Source organism: Vanellus vanellus, assembly GCF_965231255.1.
Source record: "Vanellus vanellus genome assembly, chromosome: 23".
Taxonomy (NCBI): Eukaryota; Metazoa; Chordata; class Aves; order Charadriiformes; family Charadriidae; genus Vanellus; species Vanellus vanellus.
Window position 1 is genome coordinate 1,080,907 of NC_138928.1, and position 23,556 is coordinate 1,104,462.

A 23,556-nucleotide genomic window follows, 5' to 3' on the forward strand; every position below is an offset into this window, starting at 1 on the left:
GTATGATCAGGCAGAACACATAATATTTACAAAATAGAGTGGGCTTGAACAGTGTTTAGCAGAATTTAAAATACTCATGTTTTTATGGAAGTACAGGGAGACAAGAATGGAGCCTATTTAATATGCTTACTGTGTGTGTAATCCATGATCACACGTTTCAGAGTTATTCCTGCATAGGAGTTAATTCCATTAATGTGTCTGGTTTTTATACTGGGCTACACAGACTGTCCTAGAGGAGGTTCATGAGGACTGATTTTTTTTTTTTTTTTTTGACGCTTTTACTGCCCAGAAATTGTTACTTTACCAACCTGACACTCAGAGCATTCTGCTGTATTTAAAGCTTTCCCTCGATGAACTAAGACACGGGTGAGGCACATTTGTAACGCCACTAAAGAGAAACACAAGGAGATAAAATTCTTTAAATGATTACAAACATTTTTCTACTTCTGTTATGTGTCGTATTTCATTTAAAATACACTTTTCTTCCAAATTTATTCCCAATTTCTCCCGCTGTATAATAGCAATGGCAGAAGTCAGGTGTAAGTCGAGGCCAGAAGAGCCAGGGATAAGGGAAACCCTTCCCAAAGTGTAACATCGGACAATTCTCTTCAGTCTTCATCATCATCCTTCAAATGCTGCATCCCAAAGAGACCCATCGATCCGCATCTGCACCGACCGCGCTGTATCCACACTCGCTGGCCCCACCACGACTCAATTCCCGCCGACGTCCCACATTCCCGGGCTTGCAGGGAGCAGGAGAGGGTTCCCAACGCCAACCAACCCCCACTGCTCAGCCCGGACTAACAGGGTCTTATGGAGTCTTGCAAATTTTACTTCCTGAGAAATGGAGACGAGACCGCGGCCAAAGTTTTTTCCCCCACCTCTGGTTTGAGCTCAGGCCACCCCAGACCGAACAAATCCTTCCCAGTGGAACCAGGCAAAAAAACCTCTCCTAAAGCTGCCTCCCCAGAGGCTTTTTCCGGCTGAAGTCCTTCTGCCCTCGAACGTTTATTCCACAATAAAACTTTGTCTGCTCTTCCAACTTTCCACAGCACGTCCGAGCAGTCGGCATCACAAGGAGAAAGGGGGGGGTTGGTAGCAGAACACATGAAGGTTGCCTGACACATCCTACTACGAGACTGCGCGCCGCTGCCTAAAACTCAGCCAAAGCGCCTGGGCTGGTTTCCCACGCTGGTGCTCACGAGCTTCAGCCAAAAGAATTCATCCACTTCTGAGAATTAGAACAACATGTATTTGCTCCTTTTTTTTTTTTTTTTTTCTTTTTTCTCCTTCAAAAATTGCATTTACCTTTCCTTTGCTTAAACTCCAGCGCTGCAGAGTTTGGAGGGGGGAATTGGAGTAGGGCTTGAAAATGAAAATTTTCCTAATATCAGCCAAGATAGGGACACTGGAAGGGAAAAAAATAACTGCTCACATAAAATCAAGAGAGTCTTTGGGGGTCTGCAACCAAAACGGGACACTTTAGTGTGTTCCAAGTTCTCAGCATCGATGGTGGCATCTGCCAATCTAGAATTATTATTATTATTATTATTGATGAATTAATGATTATTAATTGTACTTCCTGCTTGGCACTAGAGCTGCAAGCAAGGAGCTGCTCCGTGATTCTTGCCAAGCTGATGGCCAGTTAGCGGGACAGAAAGCTCTCTGATTTGGATGGAAAATAAACCAGGGAAGATTGACCAAGTGACATGACGCTGGAGGCATGCCAGAAAGAAAACGAGATGGAAACTGGATAAAAAAAAAAGAGGATTGGGAGAATGGGAAAACCAGCCCCGGAGTGGAAGGAGAGTCTCGGCCAGGGTCTGACGTACGGGAGGTGGGTAAGAAAAGAGGGGACTGCTGCCACAAAGCACGTGCGCAAAGGGACCAAGGGAACTGAAGGGAAGTTGCTCTGCTATTAGATGGGAACCCGCAGGAAAATCGTGGGAAGTATAAGACAAAAGGATTCTTTGTTATTAATTTGTGGAAAAACAGAATCATTAATTGTAAGAGAGTGGGTGATCCTGAATTTTAGGTCAGGAACATGTGGTCGGTTCTTACGCAGTGCAGTTTACCCATTCACAAGAGCGGTGAGGGCTGTGCTCAATAGTTTTTAGCAATTTTAGGACTAGACTCTAGGAAGCCTCCAAACCTGAAGCCTCAGATACTCTTCTGTCTTAATTTAGCTAATCTGGGACAGCTTCCCAGAACAAGACATTCCCAGCAAGTCCACAACACAACTGCTGGAAACAAGGTGTCCCTATTACTATTATTTTATTTTTTATATTTTTTTTTTTTTTAAAGTCATGGCAGGTCGGTGAAGTTCCCACTGACTGGCAAAGGGGATCCATAACCCCCATTTTCAAAAAGGAAAATGGAAGAACTGGGGAACTAAAGGCCGGTCAGTCTCACCTCTGTGCCCAGCAAGATGATGGGGCAGATCCTCCTGGAAACTGTGCTAAGGCACATGGAAAATGAGGAGGTGACTGGTGACAGCCAACATGGCTTCATAAGGGTAAGTCAAGCCTAACAAATTTGGTGGCCTTCTATGATGGGGGTTACAGCTCTGGTGGATAAGGGGAGAGCAACTGATGTCATCTACCTGGACTTTTGCAAAGCATTTGGCACTGTTCACAAGACGTCCTGGTCTCTAAACTGGAGAGACATGGATTTGACGGATGGACCACTCAGTGGAGAAGGATTGGTTGGATGGTTGCAGTCAAAGAGTTGCAGTCAACAGTTCGATGTCCAAGTGGAAACCAGTGACATGTGGTGTTCCTCAGGGGTCAGTACTGGGACTGGCACTTCATCTTCATGGCGACATGGACAGGGGGATCAAGTGCACCCTCAGCAAGTTTGCTGATGACACCAAGCTGTGTGGAGTGGTTGACACACTGGAGGGATGGGATGGCATCCAGAGGGACCTGGACAGGCTGGAGAGGTGGGCCTGTGCAAACCTCATGAAGTTCAACCAGGCCAAGCACAAGGTCCTGCACGTGGGTTGGGGCAATCCCAAGCACAAATCCAGGTTGGAGAATGGCTGGAGAGCAGCCCTGAGGAGAAGGATCTGGGGGTGTTGGTGGGTGAGAAGCTCACCAGGAACCAGCAACGTGCATTGGCAGTCCAGAAAGCCACCGGTACCCCGGGCTGCATCCCCAGCAGCGCGGCCAGCACAGGGCGAGGGGGGGGGGGAAATGTGCCCCTCTGCTGCGCTGTGGGGAGACCCCACCTGGAGTACTGCCTCCACCTCTGGAGCCCTCAACATAGGAAAGACATGGACCTGTTGGAGCGGGGCCAGAGGAGGCCCCGGAGATGCTGGGAGGGCTGGAGCCCCTCTGCTGGGAGGACAGGCTGGTAGAGTTGGGGGGGGGGGGCAGCCTGAAGAAGAGGAGGCTCCAGGGAGACGTCATTGTGGCCTTCCAGTCCCTAAAGGGGCTCCAGGAGAGCTGGGGAGGGACTTTTTACAAGGGCATGGAGTGATAGGACGAGGGGGAATGGCTTCAAACTGGAAGAGGGGAGATTTAGATGAGATATGAGGAAGAAGTTCTTCCCCGTGAGGGCGGTGAGCCCCTGGCGCAGGGTGCCCCGAGAAGCTGTGGCTGCCCCATCCCTGGAGGTGTTCAAGGCCAGGTTGGACGGGGCTGGGAGCACCCTGGGCTGGGGGGAGGTGTCCCTGCCCAGGGCAGGGGGATGGGACTGGAGGGTCTTTCAACCTTAACCATTCTACGATTTTATGATTCTATTATTATTACTTTTTACACATTACAAAATATCCTTCCTTCAGTCTTACAGTCAAAACAATTTTGAAGACAATAAATGGCTGAACCTTTCACGCAGGGTTATGTGGAAGATTTAACGAAGCTGTGTACTGCTATGAACTGAAGCTCCCGTGGGAAGAGCCGGGCTACTCGAAGCAGGTGGTGCTTCTTCAGGAAGGAATATCCTGCTTTTCAGGGTGCAAAGCAAGCACTGGGAAAGCAAAGGCTGGCACTGAAAGATAAGCACATGCTAAAAGCCATCCCAGCACCACGCGAGTCTGTGGTCCCCACCAAGGCTCACCATGACTTTGCCCCATTTTGACTGAGCATTGCAGAAATGCAGAACAAAAATACACTCTGAAGAGCGTTACTGAAAATCTTCAGGAAAAACACAGTTAACTTTTCAATCAAATGATGCTTCAATCACTCTACTGAATTGCAAAGTATGGGGAAAACCTATCGTAAGCTCAACATTTGCTGGCAAAGACTAAAGGTCACACAAACAGGCTGACCCCTACGCAACCTTAAATTTGCTGTTTCGCCCAGGTCTTGCACATCATGCTTTAATGGTTTGGAAACGTATTTAGCTTTAACATCGTCAGAGTAAGTCATGTTGTCAGGCTCAAATGTGTTTTAGATAAAGACAAACAAAAGCAAAAGAAACCAAGGCAATTTGGAAGGACTCAATAATTATTATAAAAGCAAAGAAAGGGCCTCGAAGGATAATGAGACTATTGCAAGAACAGGGCAACAATGAACAATCTCTGATGCTTCGCCTGCCAAGACAATTTCCCGCAAGAAAACAAATCCACGAGGAGACTAGAGCGCAGATTTTAGACATACAAAACACGCTGTCCAAAATAACCGCCTCAGGGTGGTTCTGAGATACAAGGTCATGCTCCTTCCTCGGGACAGCCGACAGCCACGCTCCCCAGCCAGCGCAGCTCCTGACAGCGCTCTCAGTAAGACACTCACCCCCGCTTCTGCTCCAGTCCCTCCAGGTTTGAGAACTGCCTATGCAGCTCTCGAAGAGACAGCTTTTGAACTCAGGCCACTCTGTAGATATTCTCCGTCTTTCAGACGAGAAATCAGTGAGTGAGCTGCTACTCAAAATGACCTCCCAGTTCATACTCAGTTCCTGAACAGAGCCTGAACCTCTCGTATCAACAAAAGCAAAGCCATAGAAGACTTCTTGCCACCAACACCCAGGAGTGAAACACCACCTATTTAGACTGATGTTTTCACTTACCCGAGTTTCCTTCACCTCCTCGTTTCCATCAACTTCATCATCATCCTAGAATGAAAAGCGAACAATATAATTAGGCAGCCTTGGAGACAACAAAGTTTTATTACAGGAAGATAAAGTATTGCTTACGATTTGATGTCAAAGCCAAGTCTTTCAAAAGAATTGCCTGGATGCGCTTGGCTGATTGTCAGATAAGGTTTGGTAACCTACCGGCCATTTAGAAGATCTTGGTACTGGGGACAGAATTACTCTTTGGAGATGGCCACTGCAATTGGAATGCTCCTGAAGTCAAGTAGGAGGAGTAACACACCTTAATATACTTAGGGAACAAACACGACGCTTGGGAAGACTGCCTTATCTGAATTGTTGACATAATACTAACTTTCAAAGAGTATCGTCCACTTCAGTTAGACTCCAGAAGGAAAGACTAGTCATCCCAGATAGCCTGCACTTACGCAGCCTCTCTGTATCCCACTGCCGCTACCCAACAGCGCCAGGGTTTCACGGAGCAATGCTAAACTCCGGGGAGACCTTAGAGCAGCTTTCCAGTATCTGAAGTGCGCCTCTAAGAAAGCTGAGGAGGGACTCTTTACAAGGGCACGTAGTGATAGGATGAGGGGGAATGGCTTCAAACTGGAAGAGGGGAGATTTAGATTAGATAGTAGGAAGAAATTTTTCATTCTGAGGCCGGTGAGCCCCTGGCGCAGGGTGCCCGGAGAAGCAGTGGCTGCCCCATCCCTGGAGGTGTTCAAGGTTGGGTTGGACGGGGCTTGGAGCAACCTGAGCTGGTGGGAGGTGTCCCTGCCTATGGCAGGGGGGTTGGAACTCGATCATCTTCAAGGTCCTTCCAACCCAAACCTTTCTATGATTCTATGAAGTGCTTCGCTTTCGGCTCTGAAGCTACTAATATCGCTACAGTGATCCAGTAGACAACTGGGGAAGCGGTAAAGCATTTAACTAAAAAAAAAACAATAAAAAAAAAAAATCACACTTGGCATGCAAGTGAAAAAATGTAAGAATCATTTGAAAATAATAAAAAGAGGGTGTTTGCGGGAAGTCTTTCAATAGAAATCCTGAGGTTTCCAGCAGGGCCATTCAACTCGTCTGTAACTCCAAATATTCAACATACCTACTGCTGCCACAGGGAAGACCACTGGGGTCTTTTTCCACTGTCTCGTGCAGGAAGGCTCTGCCCCTGAGGTGGATGAGGAAGGCTAAATGTCCATAGCTGGGCTGGAATTGTTGCAGCCTTCTTAACCACGACTTCATAATACTTACTCTCTCCTGAAAAAGGTGATCTGTTTTCCTACCTGAGCCTCTAGCCGAGGTTTGGAGGGCTGGATTTCTTCCCTCAGACTGGAGAAATCCTTTTGAAACCAAGACTATGGAAATGGCCACAACACAGACAGCTCTTCCGCACTTATGCTGTGTGTGTTCCCTGGTGCTGGGAAGGGGATCCAGACACAGGTTTTATTCCTCATTGTCTTCCTTTAGGGGGCCTAAAGCAGAGCCAAATTTGGGCTCAGAGGAATTTGAAAATACTTCCAGTGGCTTGTGACCTTCTTCCAAAGAAACTAGACTTCTAATCTCTCTTCTCCCCTGTGGGCTCTTTCACAATTCTGCAAGCATCGCACTGATTTATGGCTTCCCAGAGCCTGCTGCTTGGTTTTTACATGGGCCAAACAGGAATGCGATTCCTTTGGAAGTGCCAGCCTGCAATAGAGTTGGAGAGGGAAGGACTAACGGGAAATCAACTGATGTGGAAAAAAATCTGGAGCTTGAAATTGGAAGGAAATTCACCCTGAATACAACAGAATGAGTTTCTCCTCTCTAAGGAACTCAAACTTACATCTTTTGTTGAAAAAATGATGCCAGTGCCTCTTCGCCTCTCTTTTGGCCGCCGCCTCTCTCGGATTGACTGTTTGTTCGGAGATCTGTCATCTAAATCCTGATCTTCACACTCTGGCCAAGCAAAGAAAGACTGCTTTGGTTTCAGTGATTTACATCTGTGCTTTTGCTACGGTACTGGGGCTCTTTTCAAGCTGGTCAAGGTCATCTTGGCTTGTGTTGTATTACAAAGGAGTTATTAAACCAAATGAAATGGAATCTCAGCACTCTACTACATCTGGTTACTCACACGCTTTCCTTTATCAGAGCCCACAGCGGTTACCCTAGCTGTCAGCTCTCCCCAAATCATCCTGACGTACTCCTATTATGAGGACAAACTGTACTAGTGGAATCACTCCCCACAGCTCTAAGATCTCAGTGCTCCACGGATTACTCTCTCATTTACTCATCTAAAATGGAAGAGATCCTTTTATCCCTCTCTGTTACAAGCAATAGGCTGTAGCCCATATTAGGATTTCCATTTAAACAAATAACATTTGTCTGGTGAGATGGCAGCTCCCCATACCACTCCCCGCAAAATTACAAGTAAACTTACTCTGTCTGTACATATCGAAAGGTCTAAGACTCATGAAAACCCCCGAGCTTTGGCTGTTCCTCATTCTCCTGGGTACGTACCATTTTTCTCCATCTCTGTGGCTGCACCTCTGATATCTGCTGGATTCACAGAGTCAAGACCCAGATACTTATTTGTTCGAGTCAGGTACGAACTTGTATAAAGGAGAGGTGCTGACGTCGAAGGAGATACAGGTGTCGTAGGTTTGTCTGGCTGTACTGGGCACCTTAATCGCCGATAGACAGTCTATAAACAAAGAACCACGACAAAAAGTTAGCAGAATGAAGAGGAATAGCAGATTTGGGATTTCAGGGAACTGGGTAAGCTTTAAAAGTATAATGTTTTCTGCGCTGCTGCTGGAAGCGGTCAGTGCTACCCGCCAGATCAGGGTCATTCCATCAGACTGGGATGAACGTTAGAAGCATTGTACAGCTACAACGTGAGAGCACCTTCCCATCCCTGGGAAATCTGGGATCAGTCTCTGTCCCTACAGCCAGTGGCAGGACAAATAAGCTATCTGATAGAAATGACTGATTTAGGGTAAAAAACCAGAAGTGATGGCAGGGGGGGAAACTGGTCCCTCTAACTTTCCTTTACACGTGGAACATCTGTGGAAAAACACGAACACAAAGCCTCAGCCCAGGCTGCACACAGCAAGGGTGGATCCAGGCCACGTTCCTATCATGAGCCTTCTCCTTCCACTTTCTGCGATTTACACAGTTTTATTTTCTGGCAAGGCACAGAAAAGCGAAGTTCCCAGGGGAGAGCGAAGGAACAGCTAACCTCTAACACCCACAGACCCCCATCGCTCGTGCAGAGGTGCGGTACTACTCCCCAGTCTGACCTCCTTCCAGCGAGCCTGCTCCCCTCAAAATAAACAGATCCCCCACGGGATTTCTCCCCATCTCAGCTCTCCTAAATGGTTTCATTAACTCTGAAGCAACGAGAAGCGAGGCCAGGAGGATCACCTCCTCGTCTGTATTTCTGCTCCACCGTGACCGGGTCTCCTGCCTCTCGCTGCCCTCCTCGGCCGGCTCAGCGCTCCCGGATTTCTCGCTTTGCTGTTCCTGAGCTTGTCGCTCCGCCCGCGACCGGCTGAAGGTTCGCTCTGCCTCCTGAAGGTCTGTCAGCGTCACACCCTGCAGAGAGAGTAACAGAGAGCGTTTTTACCTTTACGCAATTAGATTTCAAGTCTTCCAGGTCAGCTTAAACGCCCAGCAGGCTTATAGCCGCCGGGCACACGCGTCATCGTTATGCTAACAGAAAGGAAGGAATTCTCCTGCCTTTAACACATTCCTCAGTGTACCCACCTAAGCGCTGACTCAAAGCAACCCAAACATACGTGACCAAGCTACAAACTAAAAGGCAACCACACCGCAGAAACGAGAACTTTGAAATCTAACTCGTGCGTGCTCGGGGGAGTATTCTGTAACAACTGTGTGCTTTTGCCAGAACCTCTCCGACACGCTGAGGGCAGACAAGCCCCTCGTCCCAAGTCCTAATGGAAGAGCAGAAGAAAATCCTGCCTCGTTATACATCAGTTCTCTCCATCTGACACACGAACATGAGTATTTCCACTCTTTACCTGTGTAGACCTGCGAGTCTGCCGGGCCTGCCTGGATCGTGCCTTCCTCAGTGACTCTGCTTCCTCATCCCGCACCGGAGTCAGATATGACCTGAAAAAATAAGGGCAGAAGAGGCTGAAATAAAAGAATAGACGCTCTGCCTTCCTGTCTCCGCGAGCTCCAGAGCTGCGATATTATTCTCCTTTGTATGGACAAAAATCATTTTAGCTCCATCTACCAAGACTACGGTCATCTTCTGCTTTGGGACAACTTTTCTATGAGCATATGATACACAAACGCTCACGTTACACTCTCCATATAGTCTCTACATAAACGGTTTAGTGTCGGATGTATTCTGTTAAAAAAAGGTGCAACTATTTAGTATATTATTTGCCCCATTCCAGGTCTTACTGCATCGCTGTGAAAAAAAAAAAACCAAAAAACCCAAACCAATAAAAATAAATCAAACCATCTCTCATTCAGATAAAGATCTCAAGACCAGAAATCCCGCACTGGCACATTCCTCAGACCCTCCTTCCTGTCATTAGATTCACGATCATATTCCTGCAATCTGCTGTCTTCATCAATATGAATTCCATCACGCTAGAAACCGGCTGAACCGCAGGCACCTTGTAAAGACAAAACACCTTGAGAAATGCTATGAAATTAAAGAAATGACCTTCCCACACCGGAGTAAACCAAACACGCTAATACTGAAAAACACACAGTTAAAATACAGAGCTGGTCACCACTAGACCTCATTAAACCGGGGAGATTTCTACAGAATTATTCACATTAAAATATATAAACTGAACTCTCTGCGCTGGCGTTCGCTGCGGATGCGCTGGGGAGGAATTCGGCAGCGCTCCCGCCGAGTCGGAGATCGCACCGCAGTAAGTCTGATTTCCGTATTGGTGGAGCGGTTTCTATCTTAGAAAAGATTAATTAGATTGGACTCTTCAGCCTGGCTGATGGGGAATGATTATTAACACTGTCTCACGCTGATGAGGGCGCCTGAAATGCGACGTTCTTTTGTTGGGCTATCACTGCCACAGGTTAACAGCGCGTCAAAGATTTGTCCAAAGAATAATTAGCAAGTGAGGGATGAAGGTCTATCAAGGAAGACGCTTACTTTGCCCTTGGACACTTTTGCTGGTTCTCCACTACGGACTGCTCTCACGGAAAAGGTAATGGGCTGAACAGATTTTGCATCTGATCCAGTAAGGTAAGACATTTATTAGAAAGATTACTAACTTTGCGGCACTACGATAAAACCTCAAAGAATCCCCAAATCTGGACCATTCTGAAATCATCTACCACGACGGCGTTTATCCACTGCCGCGATCCCGTGCTCAGCGCCGATGCAGCTGCGCAGCCAGATGCAAACACGCCTCCGGCGCTCAGTGAGACACATCACTGCACGGGGGGTTCCCCGGACTATTTGGAAGCGCATCCACGGAAGCCAGTCACCTCGCACACCTGAGAGTCTTCTCCCCTAAAACTGGTGCATTTGACCCGATAAATCCTGCCCTGAGCCCCCCCCGATGTCCAAAGCGCCCAAGGCGAGCGCAAAGGATGGACGGTCCGTGCGGGAGACGCCTGCACTGCAGACTTGCGGAGGAGCTGAATCACGCGGTGGGAGCCTGCGGCAGCGGAGGTGTCTCCATCCGAGCTGGCCGGGCTCACCGAACCGCACTGCCGGGGCACAATTCATCACCTTTCGAAAGAGCCTCCGGCACAGATCACGCGAAGGCACTGCAGAGGAGCTCATCGCTCCCCATTGATTATCCAGACAAACACACGAGCTGTGATGGATACGCCAACGCGGGAAGCGCCTAACGCTCACAGGGACGATCGCCTCCCAAGAATTCGCCGTCTCACGAACAAAAAAAAAAACAACCCCAAACCTGCCGTTTGCCGAGTGAAAGCTGTGCAACTCCTAATTTTGCAGACAAGCAGTTCTCTTCTGCTCTCCTTCACGCAGCCCATATGTGCTCCCCAGGTAATGGCACATTAAGGAAACAATAACCCTCTTCTGCAGCTTTTGACACAAGCGGAATAGCTGCTATTTGCACAGCATCCCGAAGCAATAAGCCACCTACAGGAAGACTGCATTTGCAAAATATACTGCAAATTAAGTTCAGAGCGGTAGTAAAAAAAAAAAAAAAAAAGAAATACAGTTCCTGAAATAATATAAACCAAGAAAATTTGTAGCGAAGCGAGGTGGACAGTTTACTGCAACAGCTTCGAATCAGTGGAATTTACGTCTCATACTCTGCAACGAGGACACAGGCGCGGAGGAGCTACGTACGGACGATGGGAATAAGGGGAGGAAAGACAAGACCTGCCTTGGCCCGAGGAGGAATTCGGCTCACACAAGCACGTACGCAGTGGGCCGCATTGTGCTTGCTGAGGAACACTCCCGGTAAGCGAGAGCAACGCGAGATCGCACGTACGGCAGCCGAAGCACTTTGTCCAGGCAGAAGAAAATCATACTGAGCTCCCTGCCACTGGCTGCGAGAGAGATTTTCAAAATAGTTTCCAAAAAAAAGTTGGGGAAACGCGTGAGGACCAGGTCAGGCCGGGCTGCCAGCCCGGAGGGTGGGCACGGAGCTCTGCGGCAGGGTCAGAGGCGGTGGGTTTGCAGGAGCACGGCACGGCTGCGGGATTTCCCCCCTTTCGGTGTTTGCACACAGGAGCGTACGGACAGAGCAAGACAAAAACCATTTTGTGTCTCTTACCCCATCCCTCCCCCTCCCAGGCTTTTTTTTCCCCCCTGCTCTCCCAGAATTTACATAAAAATAGCAGTATGTTAAAACACCGTTAGCAATTTTGGGTGTCCACCCTGTAACGGTGACTTCACCTTCACCAGACAAGCACGTTTTGCAAGTCAGAGCGGCTCAGTTTGGGCTGCAGCCTTTAGCGATTGATAACTTTTGGGTTCTTTCCATTGCCACAATCCCCCACTTCTTGGAGCTCACCCAAAGCCATTTTACGAACATGAGATAACTGAATTTTCTGAAAGAAGCCGACAGAGCCGCTGCGCGGTGACACAGCTGGTTTCTCCAAGGAAGCGGCTACAGCCTTCTCCTGGTGACGAAGGACCGAGACCGTGCTGTAAATACGTCAAAGGCAAAGAGCAGACCCCATACCTGCTGGCAATTCAATCACTGTTTTGCTCTACTTGGGGTCTTTTTGCGTTTTTGTTTTGTTTTGTTTTGTTTTGTTTTGTTTTTTTCTTTGGGGGTAGGGAGGGAAGAGAAAGCCAGGTTTTACAATTTTAGTCGATGCTTCACTTCGCTTACAAAGCTGAATTTTAAGAGACTTGAGCGTGCTGAGCGGGATGGACAAAAGAAAGAAAGAGAGAACAAATTCCCTGGAAGGAGATGGCGAGTCTGAGGCGGCCGCGCGGCACGGCCGGGCTGGATGACAGAGGGAGAACGCTCCGCTGCTCTTCAAAGCCGAAAAAGCGCAGATCGCAGCGAGCTGCGGGGGACAGACAGCAAACGGGGTACGAGGCGCTCCGTAAACACTCCACAGAGTTTTTAATTAGGTTTTCCAGAAACGCATTGCTTGCCGAAGCGCCGTATCTATCTCATCCTATTAATTCAAGCAAATATCACATGAGCCAAGCAGATCTTCAAAGGAACGGTCCTACGCGTTGTATTTTCCTGCAATAAGCTTCCTCTGAGAAATACATGCAATAAGAGCAGCCATCACGCCAAGTTTGAGGACCGCATAAAGCAGAAGAGATTTTTCCCAGAGTTTTGGGCGCAAGTACCAGCAGCGGAATAGAAATCGTTAGAGATGCGTACGGGAGATTCAGCAAAAACACTGCAGAAGTTTAAAGTTCCCGGAGACAGAGACGAGCGTGTCCTGCTGCCACACGGGTAGGCGCTTTTGATTTGTGTGTTAGCTGGAAAAAAGCTGGGAATCCGAATGATGAATCTGGCTCCCACTTCATTTTTCCTGTTTTCCTGAGATTTCACTTCATTTTTTCCCCGTTTTCTCTGTGTTAACTCCTTTCATCGGGACAGCGCAACACAGAAAGATGGCTCCGGACTGCTCATCGCCGTCTCAAGGCAAAAGGAGCTGCAATAAAACATTCCTAAAAGGGGAGATTCAAACCTGGGCAACAGTGAGCCTGGCTATACGAGCTGGTAAACCAAGAATACAACAGCAAATCTGTACGTTGGAGAATCCGTGCCAGCGCCAAAAAAAAAAGAACGTGCTGCCGAGAGAAACCCCTCCCGAGTAAAGGCTAAACGATGCAGAACAAGAAATTAAAATCGCCTGTTAATTGGCGCACAGATAACAAGAACAGATGATGAATTTCGCCAAGAAACGCAGAAGATTCTGATAATCTTTTTACAACGCTCGTCTCCTCCCCATCCTTCCTGACCTCCTCCAAGCGCTCACAGGTTGAGGCGTCTGTGGCGAACCCCATCCAGCTCCGCGCGGAGCCCTTTGGCGGCCGGATGTCGCCCAGCCCCCAGGGAACGCCAACCATCTGCAACGCTTCCTCAAGTTTTACGTTTTCACACTTGGGTGACCCAACGCCGGGAAAGCATTTACCCAAAAGGCACTCACTGACGCGCGTCAAGGCTTGACCATGCGTTTGGAAGCCGAACGTTCATGAACGGCGAGAGCCGCCCTTTCGCCACAGGGGGTTCATGGCATTCCACCACGCCGCCGGCGCACCGGGAACCGAGCTGCGCACCCGCCATGAGCCGTAGTGGGCCCCAATGGGCTTCCCCTCACCTCCATCACGTCCTTCTCCAACAAACCCACGTTCCCGCAGCAAGCGCAGCATGAACGTGAGCGGGCAGAGGGTAACTACAGGACGCGCGGCCTCTGCGAATGCGGCACTGTCGGTCGTCAACTGGGGTGATCGATGGCTGACGCGAGAGGAAAGCCTGCCGAGGGCAGGAGCCGCTCTGCGACCCCTCTCATCTCCCCCCAAATTCCCTTTCTAGTTTAGGAGTGACTCTGAACTACGCTCACGAGACTGGAAACTACAGGGACAGTTTCCCTGAAAGCCAGGACGGACTGTTGGTCCTTCCGGCCCCGGGTAATACGGGTGGAGGGTTTGGCTTCCAGTACAGAAAAAGGCTCATTCAGCCCATGGAGCCATACGGATACTCACTCTAAAACCTTTGGAATAGCTTTTCTTAAGAGTACAATATCGCTATTCCAAACACTGCAGTGATTTCAAAAATCCTTATCGTACATATGTATCTCTCTTTATCTCTCATACATACGTATATACGCACATAATGCTGGAGCCCCTCTGCTGGGAGGACTGGCGGAGAGAGGTCGGGGGGGTCAGCCTGGAGGAGAGAAGGCTCCGGGGAGACCTCAGAGCCCCTTCCAGTGCCTAAAGGGTCTCCAGGAGAGCTGGGGAGGGACTCTGGATCAGGGAGGGGAGCCATGGGATGAAGGGGAACGGTTTTACACTGAAAAGAGGGAGATTTACATCAGATATCAGGAAGAAGTTCTCTCCCGTGAGGGCGGTGAGCCCCTGGCGCAGGGTGCCCCGAGGAGCTGTGGCTGCCCCATCCCTGGAGGTGTTCAAGGCCGGGTTGGACGGGGCTGGGAGCAGCCTGGGCTGGGGGGAGGTGTCCTTGCCCAGGGCAGGGGGTGGGACTCGATCATCTTCAAGGTCCCTTCCAACCTAAATCATTCTACGATTCTATGATATAAATATATATACACACACACTGAAAAAAGGAAGACAGAAAAAAAAAAACCAAACAGCAAAAGCCTCAAGTACTGATAATGTTCCCCTGGAAACAACTGGAAAAGTACAGCATCCCAGCAATGCATTCCTACAAACTGGAAATTTGCCATTGGCTAAGACACTATCTATGAGCTGGGGGAGGGAAGAGAAGCAAGCGCAAGTTTTGCAGGCAACAACGCTGACAGCAGTTCCCAAAATACAATTCCTTAAGTTAGATAACAAAGTACGTACCCAGCAGCAAGCCAGTCGCTGCCAATTACATGGGAACACTCGGAAAAAGAAACTTTCCTGCTCTCCAACCCAAGCAAAGCCACAGGTTTGAGTTCTTCCTTGTGTTTATCCCTCTGCTAACATGTTCTACGCATCAGCCCACCACAACGGAAAATACTCATTAGAGAAATCGAAGTTGGCTGACTATAATGCGAGAAGACCATTCAACCGGCAGGAGAGAAGGATAACCGGTCAGACTCCGCACGTGTCGGCGCTAGGAACGAGGGGAGAGACAGGCAGACAATGCTGAGCTATTTAATAAGCTGAGGACAGAGGGGATAACAAGGTTTCGGGACGACGCTCTTCAAGCATTTCACAGCTGGCTCGAAAGGGCTGCGCTGAGTGTTCACCATCTTCAGGCCTTTGCTCTCCTCTCTCGGGTTAGTCCTGGCTGCCGAGAGCTGTCATTGTGTTTCAATCTGGGCTGTGAATTCTCAACTCGTGGAAGTTTCAATGTCTGAATTTCAATCATCTATTTACAGTACGATTAGCAGGTTAACAAGCGCAAGATGAAATTCTTCAGTTGCAACAGCTTTGCTTTGCTCAACACGTTCAGGTGCTGATCTGAGAGATTAAGAGACTCGTGATCTTTGTCACTTGTTAATCAAAACAACGAGGACTCTTTTATCCCTCCTCAAACTCACGCTTTGATGTGCCGTTTACAATGGGTTGAGGTTACGCGTACGGCAGCTCACGCTCTCGGAACACTTCCCATCATACAGTCCTGGAAGATTTTGCCTGTGCTCTCCCATCTGCCCATGTTCATCTCTTTGTACGCGCCCTTCCGAAAGCAGAGCTGCTGCTCTGGTGCTGTGTTCCTACGGCAGCCGGCTCAGCGCACATCCTCCGCAGGCTGGACTACGGCAATACGGACAGCGTGCGGAGCGGGAACTGCGGAGCGGGGCGGGAATACAGCGCGGCTCACGCTCAGCCCTGCGCACGCTTAGCCCCGCTCACACTCACGCTCAGCCCCACTCACACTCACGCTCAGCCCATTCACGCTCAGCCCCACTCACACTCACGCTCAGCCCATTCACGCTCAGCCCCGCGCACACTCACAGTCCCATTCACGCTCAGCCCCACTCACAGGGGCTCAGCCCCGCGCACACTCACGCTCAGCCCCGCGCACACTCACAGTCCCATTCACGCTCAGCCCCATGCACGCTCAGCCCCATGCACGCTCAGCACTGCTCACACTCACTCAGCCCACTCACACTCACGCTCAGCCCTGCGCACTCACACTCAGCCCATTCATGCTCAGCCCCATGCACTCGCGCTCAGCCCCATGCACTCGCGCTCAGCCCCATGCACACTCACGCTCAGCCCCATTCATGCTCAGCCCCACTCACACTCACGCTCAGCCCCACGCACACTCACGCTTAGCCCATTCACGCTCAGCCCCGCGCATACTCACAGTCCCATTCACGCTCAGCCCCGCTCACAGGGGCTCAGCCCCGTGCACACTCACGCTCAGCCCATTCACGCTCAGCACCAGGCAGACTTACGCTCAGCCCATTCACGCTCAGCCCCGCGCACACTCACAGTCCCATTCACGCTCAGCCCCGCTCACAGGGGCTCAGCCCCATGCACACTCACGCTCAGCCCATTCATGCTCAGCCCCACTCACGCTCAGCCCCGTGCACACTCATGCTCAGCCCATTCACGCTCAGCCCCACGCACACTCACGCTCAGCCCATTCACGCTCAGCACTGCTCACACTCACTCAGCCCCACTCACTCACGCTCAGCCCATTCATGCTCAGCCCTGCGCACACTCACACTCAGCCCATTCACGCTCAGCCCTGCTCACACTCACGCTCAGCCCCGCTCACGCTCACGTGCAGCCCATTCACGCTCAGCCCCACGCACACTCACATTCAGCCCCATGCACACTCAGCCCAGTGCACACTCATGCTCAGCCCCACTCACACTCAGCCCCACTCACACTCACACTCAGCCCCACTCACGCTCCATCTCCTCTGCCAGAAGAGGCCAATACAGAGCTGGTACCTACTGAAGACTCCAAGTTTGGGGCTGGGGGAGATAGCACAGAGATCGGAAGCTTTTAAGTGATCAATGTTGTCCCTTTGCATTAATTAACGCCACTCAACATCATGGTAAAAAAAGTGAAACGGCAACAAATATCACAGTGATCACATTCCCTAAAGTGGCTGCCTGGTCTGGGGAAGGCTGCTGTGGCTGCCAACTTTCACCTTTAAAATTCTTCCAGAAAAAGGGAAAACACACCAGTTTAAAAACCCAAAAAAAACAATCCGGGAAATTTTTCTGCAGGAGAAAAGCAAAGAGCGCTGCAAACACAAAACACAGCAAAGCAGCAACACCTTTTCCCTCCTGAACCTCCCCCGAGTTACTGAATCCGTGAGTTGCGACCGTCGCAAGCACAAAGCTTTCCGGGCTGGAATATTCTGAAATCCGTTTGCGTTCGGCAAAGGACATTAAGCGTCAATACACAACGCGGAGGAGTTTGTCACTGCGTCACGGCGCAGCGTGCGCTGCCGGCTGCAGTCCTCAGCGGCTCAATCTTTGCATTTAAAAAATTGCTGCATGAAACAGAGCGGGATGAAACTCCATCTCCCGCCAGCTGATGAACGAAACGAAGGCAAAGATGCGAGTGTCCTGCCTCTATCGGCGTTTCTCTCTCATTTTCGAGCGAGCCAACACAATTTGACATTTTAAACAACCTCAAGCCGACCTATTACAGCTTTCCCAAAAGCCGGTTTACAGTCTGAAACAGGGCAGGAAATCGTGGGGGGAAAAAGAAAAAAAAAAAAAACAACATAAAAAAAATCACTCGGCAAAAATCTGAGTATTTGGGAAATTGCCTTTTGCAACTAAAAAAATCAAATCAAATCAAATCAAAACTTGTTGGTGATAAAGAAGGTTGGGCTCTTGAACTAGATAAAGCTTAGGTTTCTCTCTTGGCTCGCTTGGCAAGCGCATCCGCGCAGCCTTTGGCCGCCACCTCGTGGAAGCAGCCACCGAGCAGATCCCAAAGCAGTTTCAAGGACGACGACCGTAAATCAGCCTCAGCTGAATTACAGAAAACATCACCGAATATTAATAACGTCTAAAAGATTGCCATCGCCTACTGAGATAAGATTGCAATTTCTTAGCATGTGGCAGTGGCTTTGGTTCAATTTTAAATGTCCACTATTCTCGGGGACAGAAGATTTATGAAGTTTGCTCAAAACCTTCTCCTATAGAAATCCTGGGGTGACCACCCGGCTGCCTTGGCTTCTCCACCTGCAACATCCACGGGTCGGTGCTGTGGAGCAAAGAATTTAACAGAAGAGCTGATTTTGTGCTAAATTAGCTCTCAGCTGTACCATCACACAATATCTCCGCAAATATTTCGGGTACCTTCTTTAGTTTCATGGCCATTTTTGGACACCGAAAAGTATTTGAGCGTGTTGAAGTTAATCAATGCCCACACCCTGAGCATCCCGGTAACGGTGCCCAGACGGAACCGGCTGCAGAACTCGCCTCTAATGAGGAATGTGCTGTTAGACACAAGGATCAAATACGTGGAACACGTCAGCGGTTACGATTAGTAACTAAAGAGGAATTGCACACAAATTTCGCATGTAGACAGGGATGGGGAAAGGCGGTTTTACCTTCTGCTTGCTCCGTGCTGTCAAGCTGCCGGTCTTTTACATTGGTCAGCTCAAGTGGTCCCCGCTTCCTTTCCTTGACCATTCCTGGAGGATCCCGCATATATTCCCGCTTGGAGTTAACAGGCCAACCTACAGCCTGGGCTCCTCCGCCCAAAGCAAATGCCAAAATATTCCCCCCCCCTCCTCCTTCCCCTGAGCGCTGGATAAAGTCAGCGGGCAGCTGAGCACGCAGCACCACACCTGCTCGCCGTCTTTAGAGGAAACCCGGCTGGGCAGCACCGACCCCCATCCCACACCTCGACCTTTTTGCCAAATAAAAATGCAGCTTGATTTCCGATACGGCAGGAGCAATCTCCCCTCTTCCCAACATGGACAATCCCACGGCCGGCAGGATTCCTGCCCTCCCACGTCATCTGCACCGGCAGCCTTTTAAAAAAAGGACAACTTTATCTGAAAGAGATTAACTGCAGGAGCGTAGCAGATAAATGCTTTCGACAGCAGGTGCCAGATGATTGTTCAGTCCTGCACAAGAGAGAGACCTCTTAACTTTTTGTTGTCCGCTGCGCAGTGCGGACGGGAATCTGTCCCTTGGCCGCAGCAGCGCCCGGCACGAGCATGCCCCCCCGCTGCTTCCCAGGCACCTTTCCCAGGAAAATTAGAGACCACTCAGCGTTACGACGGTCAGTGATAAGGATGAGAGAGTCCGAAAAAAACCCAAATCGGTCGCAAGACAATGCTCACAGCTTTTTCTACCAGTTCCTCTCAAGTGACTTTTAAACACCCCTCAGACGCAAATTCCGTAGGTTTAACTCGAACAGAGATAAGGGGTTCTTATTTTTTTTTTTTTGTCTGATAATAAGGGTTAACAGACACATCGGGCATCCACGCTCACCCTAGAGGAGTCATGTTCTGAATTTGGACAGGACAAGAATCACGAGGCAAAAGGACTTGCCAAAAATTGTTCATCTAACAGTACTGGTGGAGGAGGATTCAGTTATTAATATATTATTAATATATGCTACTATAATTAGCAGCTGGATCCTCAGAATGAAGGAACGAAGAATGAAAAACATATTCCTCTTGGGAACGAAGCAGCAAAGAGAAATGTTTGCTCGACGCATTTACCTGGCGCGTCAGTGAACTTTCTTCATCTGAAAAGATACTTCCAGGGGACCCTTAGGGGACGAAGAGGCAGGCTGAGCACCGCCGTCAGCCCCAGAGCCGCTAGGAAAACCAGCCCACCTCACTCCTGTTCTTGATTGATCTGAAAAACTGGTCAGAATGCATTAAAAAATACGGAAAGGAGACGTGTTTCCTGTCTCTAACTCAGAGTCTGCCTGATGGCAAGTGCTACCACCTCGCCGGAACCTTCCTGAGAAACAGGAAGAACAAATACAATCGCAGAATACAACTGTATAAACAAAGAGGCCGGGGGAGGGGGGAAAAAAAAAAAAGAAAAAAGAGGGAGGACAAATTAAAATCCTCATTTTTACAAAACCAGGCCAGATTACAAATTCTGCAGTGTCCTTTTAAACCGGCCACACAAGTGAGAACACAGACATGTCTCGCAGAAGTTCTCGGGCGAAGCTTGTCTCATCCCCCACGACAGCTCAGCACCGGCCGCGGGCTGCACGGCGCCTTTCAGCGTGTCCGGGGAACCGCAGCCTTCATACGACACGAAAGGCTTCAGAGAGACTCAGATCCTCCAGACCTTCCTTTGGGCACCCGTCGTCTCATGGCACAAGTCACGGTCCAGCTTGGCAAGATTTCCTGCGCGTCCCTCTCCACGCCGAGGGGACGCGGCTCCGAGCAGCCCGCGGTGCGCAGGGAAGCTGTGACCCGGGGAACCCCGAGAGGGGCTGCGGGAGACCTCGGGAGAGAGGGGAAGCTGCGGCCACGGAGCCCTGCCCCGAAACTGCATGGGCAAAGTCACGGATGAACTTTGCAAAGGAGCTTTTGGTGGCACTAGGGGCCGCTGTCATCCCGGACGAAGGCGGATAATCCAGCAGTGGGCTGCAGCCAACAGGACCTCCCCAAGTCCCCCCCACCTGCCTGCATCCAAGCGGGAACCAAAAGGATGTTAGTTTTGCCCCGGGAATAACAGGGTCTACGTGAGATACTGTAGGCACAGCGTCCAAGGCTTGCAATTCGCCCTTAGCAGAGCCAGTGCCGTTTTGAGTTCAATTGGACAAATGCCTTTGCAACGTGAGACAATTTGACGCCGGCAGGAGACCATCAAAACGGCCAAACAGCAACGTTCACCGGTGGCTCCAAAATTCCCACGAAAAAGAAAAAGAAATTGCCTGGCAAAAAAAAAAAAAACAAACGCACACATAATCCTGACTCTGGAAGATGGCACGTTTCCAGCCTCTCAGCATCAGCACGCCGCAGCGCTGCGGCGGAACGAGGGGAGGCTCAACGTGCAGCTGGGTACATGTAAATACACACGGCGGCAGCTTGGCCGAACTTCCACGACATATGGCTCGAACGCCAGGCGGCGATTCGCTCCGCTCCGTCCAGGTGGACGGACTGCACCGCGTTCCTCCAAACTCCTTTCTCCCGCGCCGCCTTCTCCTCCGTTCTTTCTTTCCTCCCCTTTGTAACCAGGTGAGGCACGACCCACACTATTTTCCAGTTACTGGAGCAGTGGCTGACCAGTTTAGCCAGCAAACAGCAGGTAAAACACCGGGGATGAAACGCTTGTTGGCTGCCAAAGGATGCAAACCAGCGTGCCAGAGCGCTTCGCTAGCGGTTCCTCCCCACCCCTACCAGTCTCTTCTGCTTTAACCTTTTGGCTTCACGCAGATAATTGAAGGCCACAAGTTAGGAGACATCCCTGTGATCTAATATTAGATGATAAGCTTGTTTATGTTTTTGTTGCTAAGAGAAAGCTGGAGCTTTGGAAACACTGAAGCAGACCAAATGCTACTGCAACAGCTGCCGGTGGGAACTGAAATCCATACAGTGCTTCCCCGACAACTGTTTGCCATTTTCCTTTTTTATTTTCTTTTACTGCAATTGGTCTCCTTCCAAAACAAGCTTTTGCCATTTAGGTGACCTCCCCCGTTTCTCTGGGTCCGTGTTTCCCAGTTCAAAACGTGCAGGCAGTTCCCCAGTCAGTGTATCCTGCTGGTAGAACACACATTCATAAATCAGGTTTCCTCCACCCACAGGCAAAACGCAGCATTGCCGGGCTTTTTTTCCCCCCTCTCAGTAGTTTCAAAGCATCAATTAAAGGTGGGAGGAATTTTCTGGTGTTTCTCTTTGCATTAGCATAATTCATAGGAGATGGTTCTCTAATAAAAATGCAGGGGATTTAAACAGATCTTCTATATTATTTATAGAAACTGATTCGGCAATAAATGCCAATGCAGTAATATTAATAGATGCTCTTTTGGGCATTTACAAGTACTGTCACAGTCAAGTTCCCCGTCTGCAGCCAGTGCCAAAAGTCTGGTGGGTTTTGCGGAGCCCACTTCTCCGGGGAAAAAAAATCTAAAGCTTCTGCAACTTGATTCTGGGCTTGCCGAAATGGAGATGGTGCTGGGAAACCGCCTGAAGTGTGAACTGAAAGCACAATCCTCACTCTGTCCTCTTTTTGCACAATCTCACTTTGCGCCGGGAGTATCTTTTGGCAGCTCATCTCAATTCAATTGCAAATGACACCGAGCCCACTGACCCCCCGCAAAACGACAAGGAGCAGACGGAGGCACCGCCAATATTGAATGGAAGTGTTCTCACAGACAGAGATACTCTGCAGTAGCTATTTCAAATTATGTCCCTGCACACGGAGGTGATGAACGCGGCTCATCGCTCGCAATACCTTCAAAGCGCTCCCTGTGTTAGTTCTGGGAAAAAAACAAAAACAAAAACAAAAACAAAAACCTGAAAAAAAGCCCCAAACAGCATTAAAAGTTTGACTGTTTCCCAAATAGCACAGACCACCTCCTCTCTCGGACCTGCGGCAGCCGAAGCAGAGAGAAGCCCGCAGCACGCTCGCCCTCCCTCCGAGGGAGAAGCCCACGTGGCCGACTGCAGATTACCCGGCGCTGCTGAGCTCTGCCACCTTCACCTCTGCGAGCCGGTAACTCCCGTTATTGCTTTTCACATCCCTTGGCTTCAGGCCACTGAAAACATGTCAGAGTACCACCTCCACTCAGGAAGGTCCGCACTTTAACAAATTATTATTTTAGCACTCCACGAGCTGGTTGCCAGTTAGAAATGCACAGCTCATCGCTGCATTTTCCTACCATTTACTTTCATCGGTGCCATCAGAAGAGACAGATTTTGCAAAAGTTAACCTTTTGGCAGGAATAAGTATGGATCATTTGATATTCTGTACTTAAAGGCACGCAGTAAATTTCCTTTGAAAAGAGCACCGGCTCCCCCGGCTTTATGTTTCCCCAGCCTTAAAACAACAACACACGGTAAGAAAGAGCCACCACCAGCTACGGTCAGAGTGATTCAAAATGCTGCTACTGCTGAACAGCCCCAGTTGCCAACAGCAAACCTCTGCCTCTGCGCTAACACTGCCTTCTTTCCATGTCAATCGAAGGAAACGCATGGTGCTACAGCGCAGTCCATCTCCTCCTGGACCGCACATCCACACGCTCCAGGAATGTCCGTTTTCCCCCACTAACCGTGCAGGGAATTTAGGGGACTTGTGCAGCAAAGATGTCTCCATCGGGGCGTATGGAAACCTAGCTGAGCAGAATCAGAGGGATGGGCTGTATCTGAACGTGTCTCAGTCCAACGCTCTTTTTAGGATGGGATTCATGTTACAGAACCTACTGCAAGCGGCTGCCGGGCTGTCTGTCCCTCTGCACAAAGAGGCCTTCGAGATTGAGGTTAGTAGCTGAGATGACTACTGAAAAAAAAAAAA

The 23,556-nt window shown here is 49.6% G+C and overlaps 1 protein-coding gene across 1 annotated transcript in view; it reads right to left on the reverse strand.

The window, feature by feature from the left end:
- Positions 1 to 3,839: 3,839 nt before the first annotated feature.
- The window catches only part of LOC309680830 (protein phosphatase 1 regulatory subunit 12B-like), a gene marked incomplete at its 3' end in the record, with an annotated part of 60,058 nt that continues 40,341 nt past the window's right edge, over positions 3,840 to 23,556 (reverse strand). The window contains exons 15-20 of the mRNA XM_082494581.1: positions 9,051 to 9,141; positions 8,434 to 8,604; positions 7,528 to 7,711; positions 6,854 to 6,966; positions 4,890 to 5,052; positions 3,840 to 3,943 (exon numbers count right to left, since the gene is read on the reverse strand). Of these exons, the coding sequence (XP_082350707.1) occupies positions 3,840 to 3,943; positions 4,890 to 5,052; positions 6,854 to 6,966; positions 7,528 to 7,711; positions 8,434 to 8,604; positions 9,051 to 9,141 (826 nt within the window). The remainder of the gene's footprint in view (positions 3,944 to 4,889; positions 5,053 to 6,853; positions 6,967 to 7,527; positions 7,712 to 8,433; positions 8,605 to 9,050; positions 9,142 to 23,556) is intronic.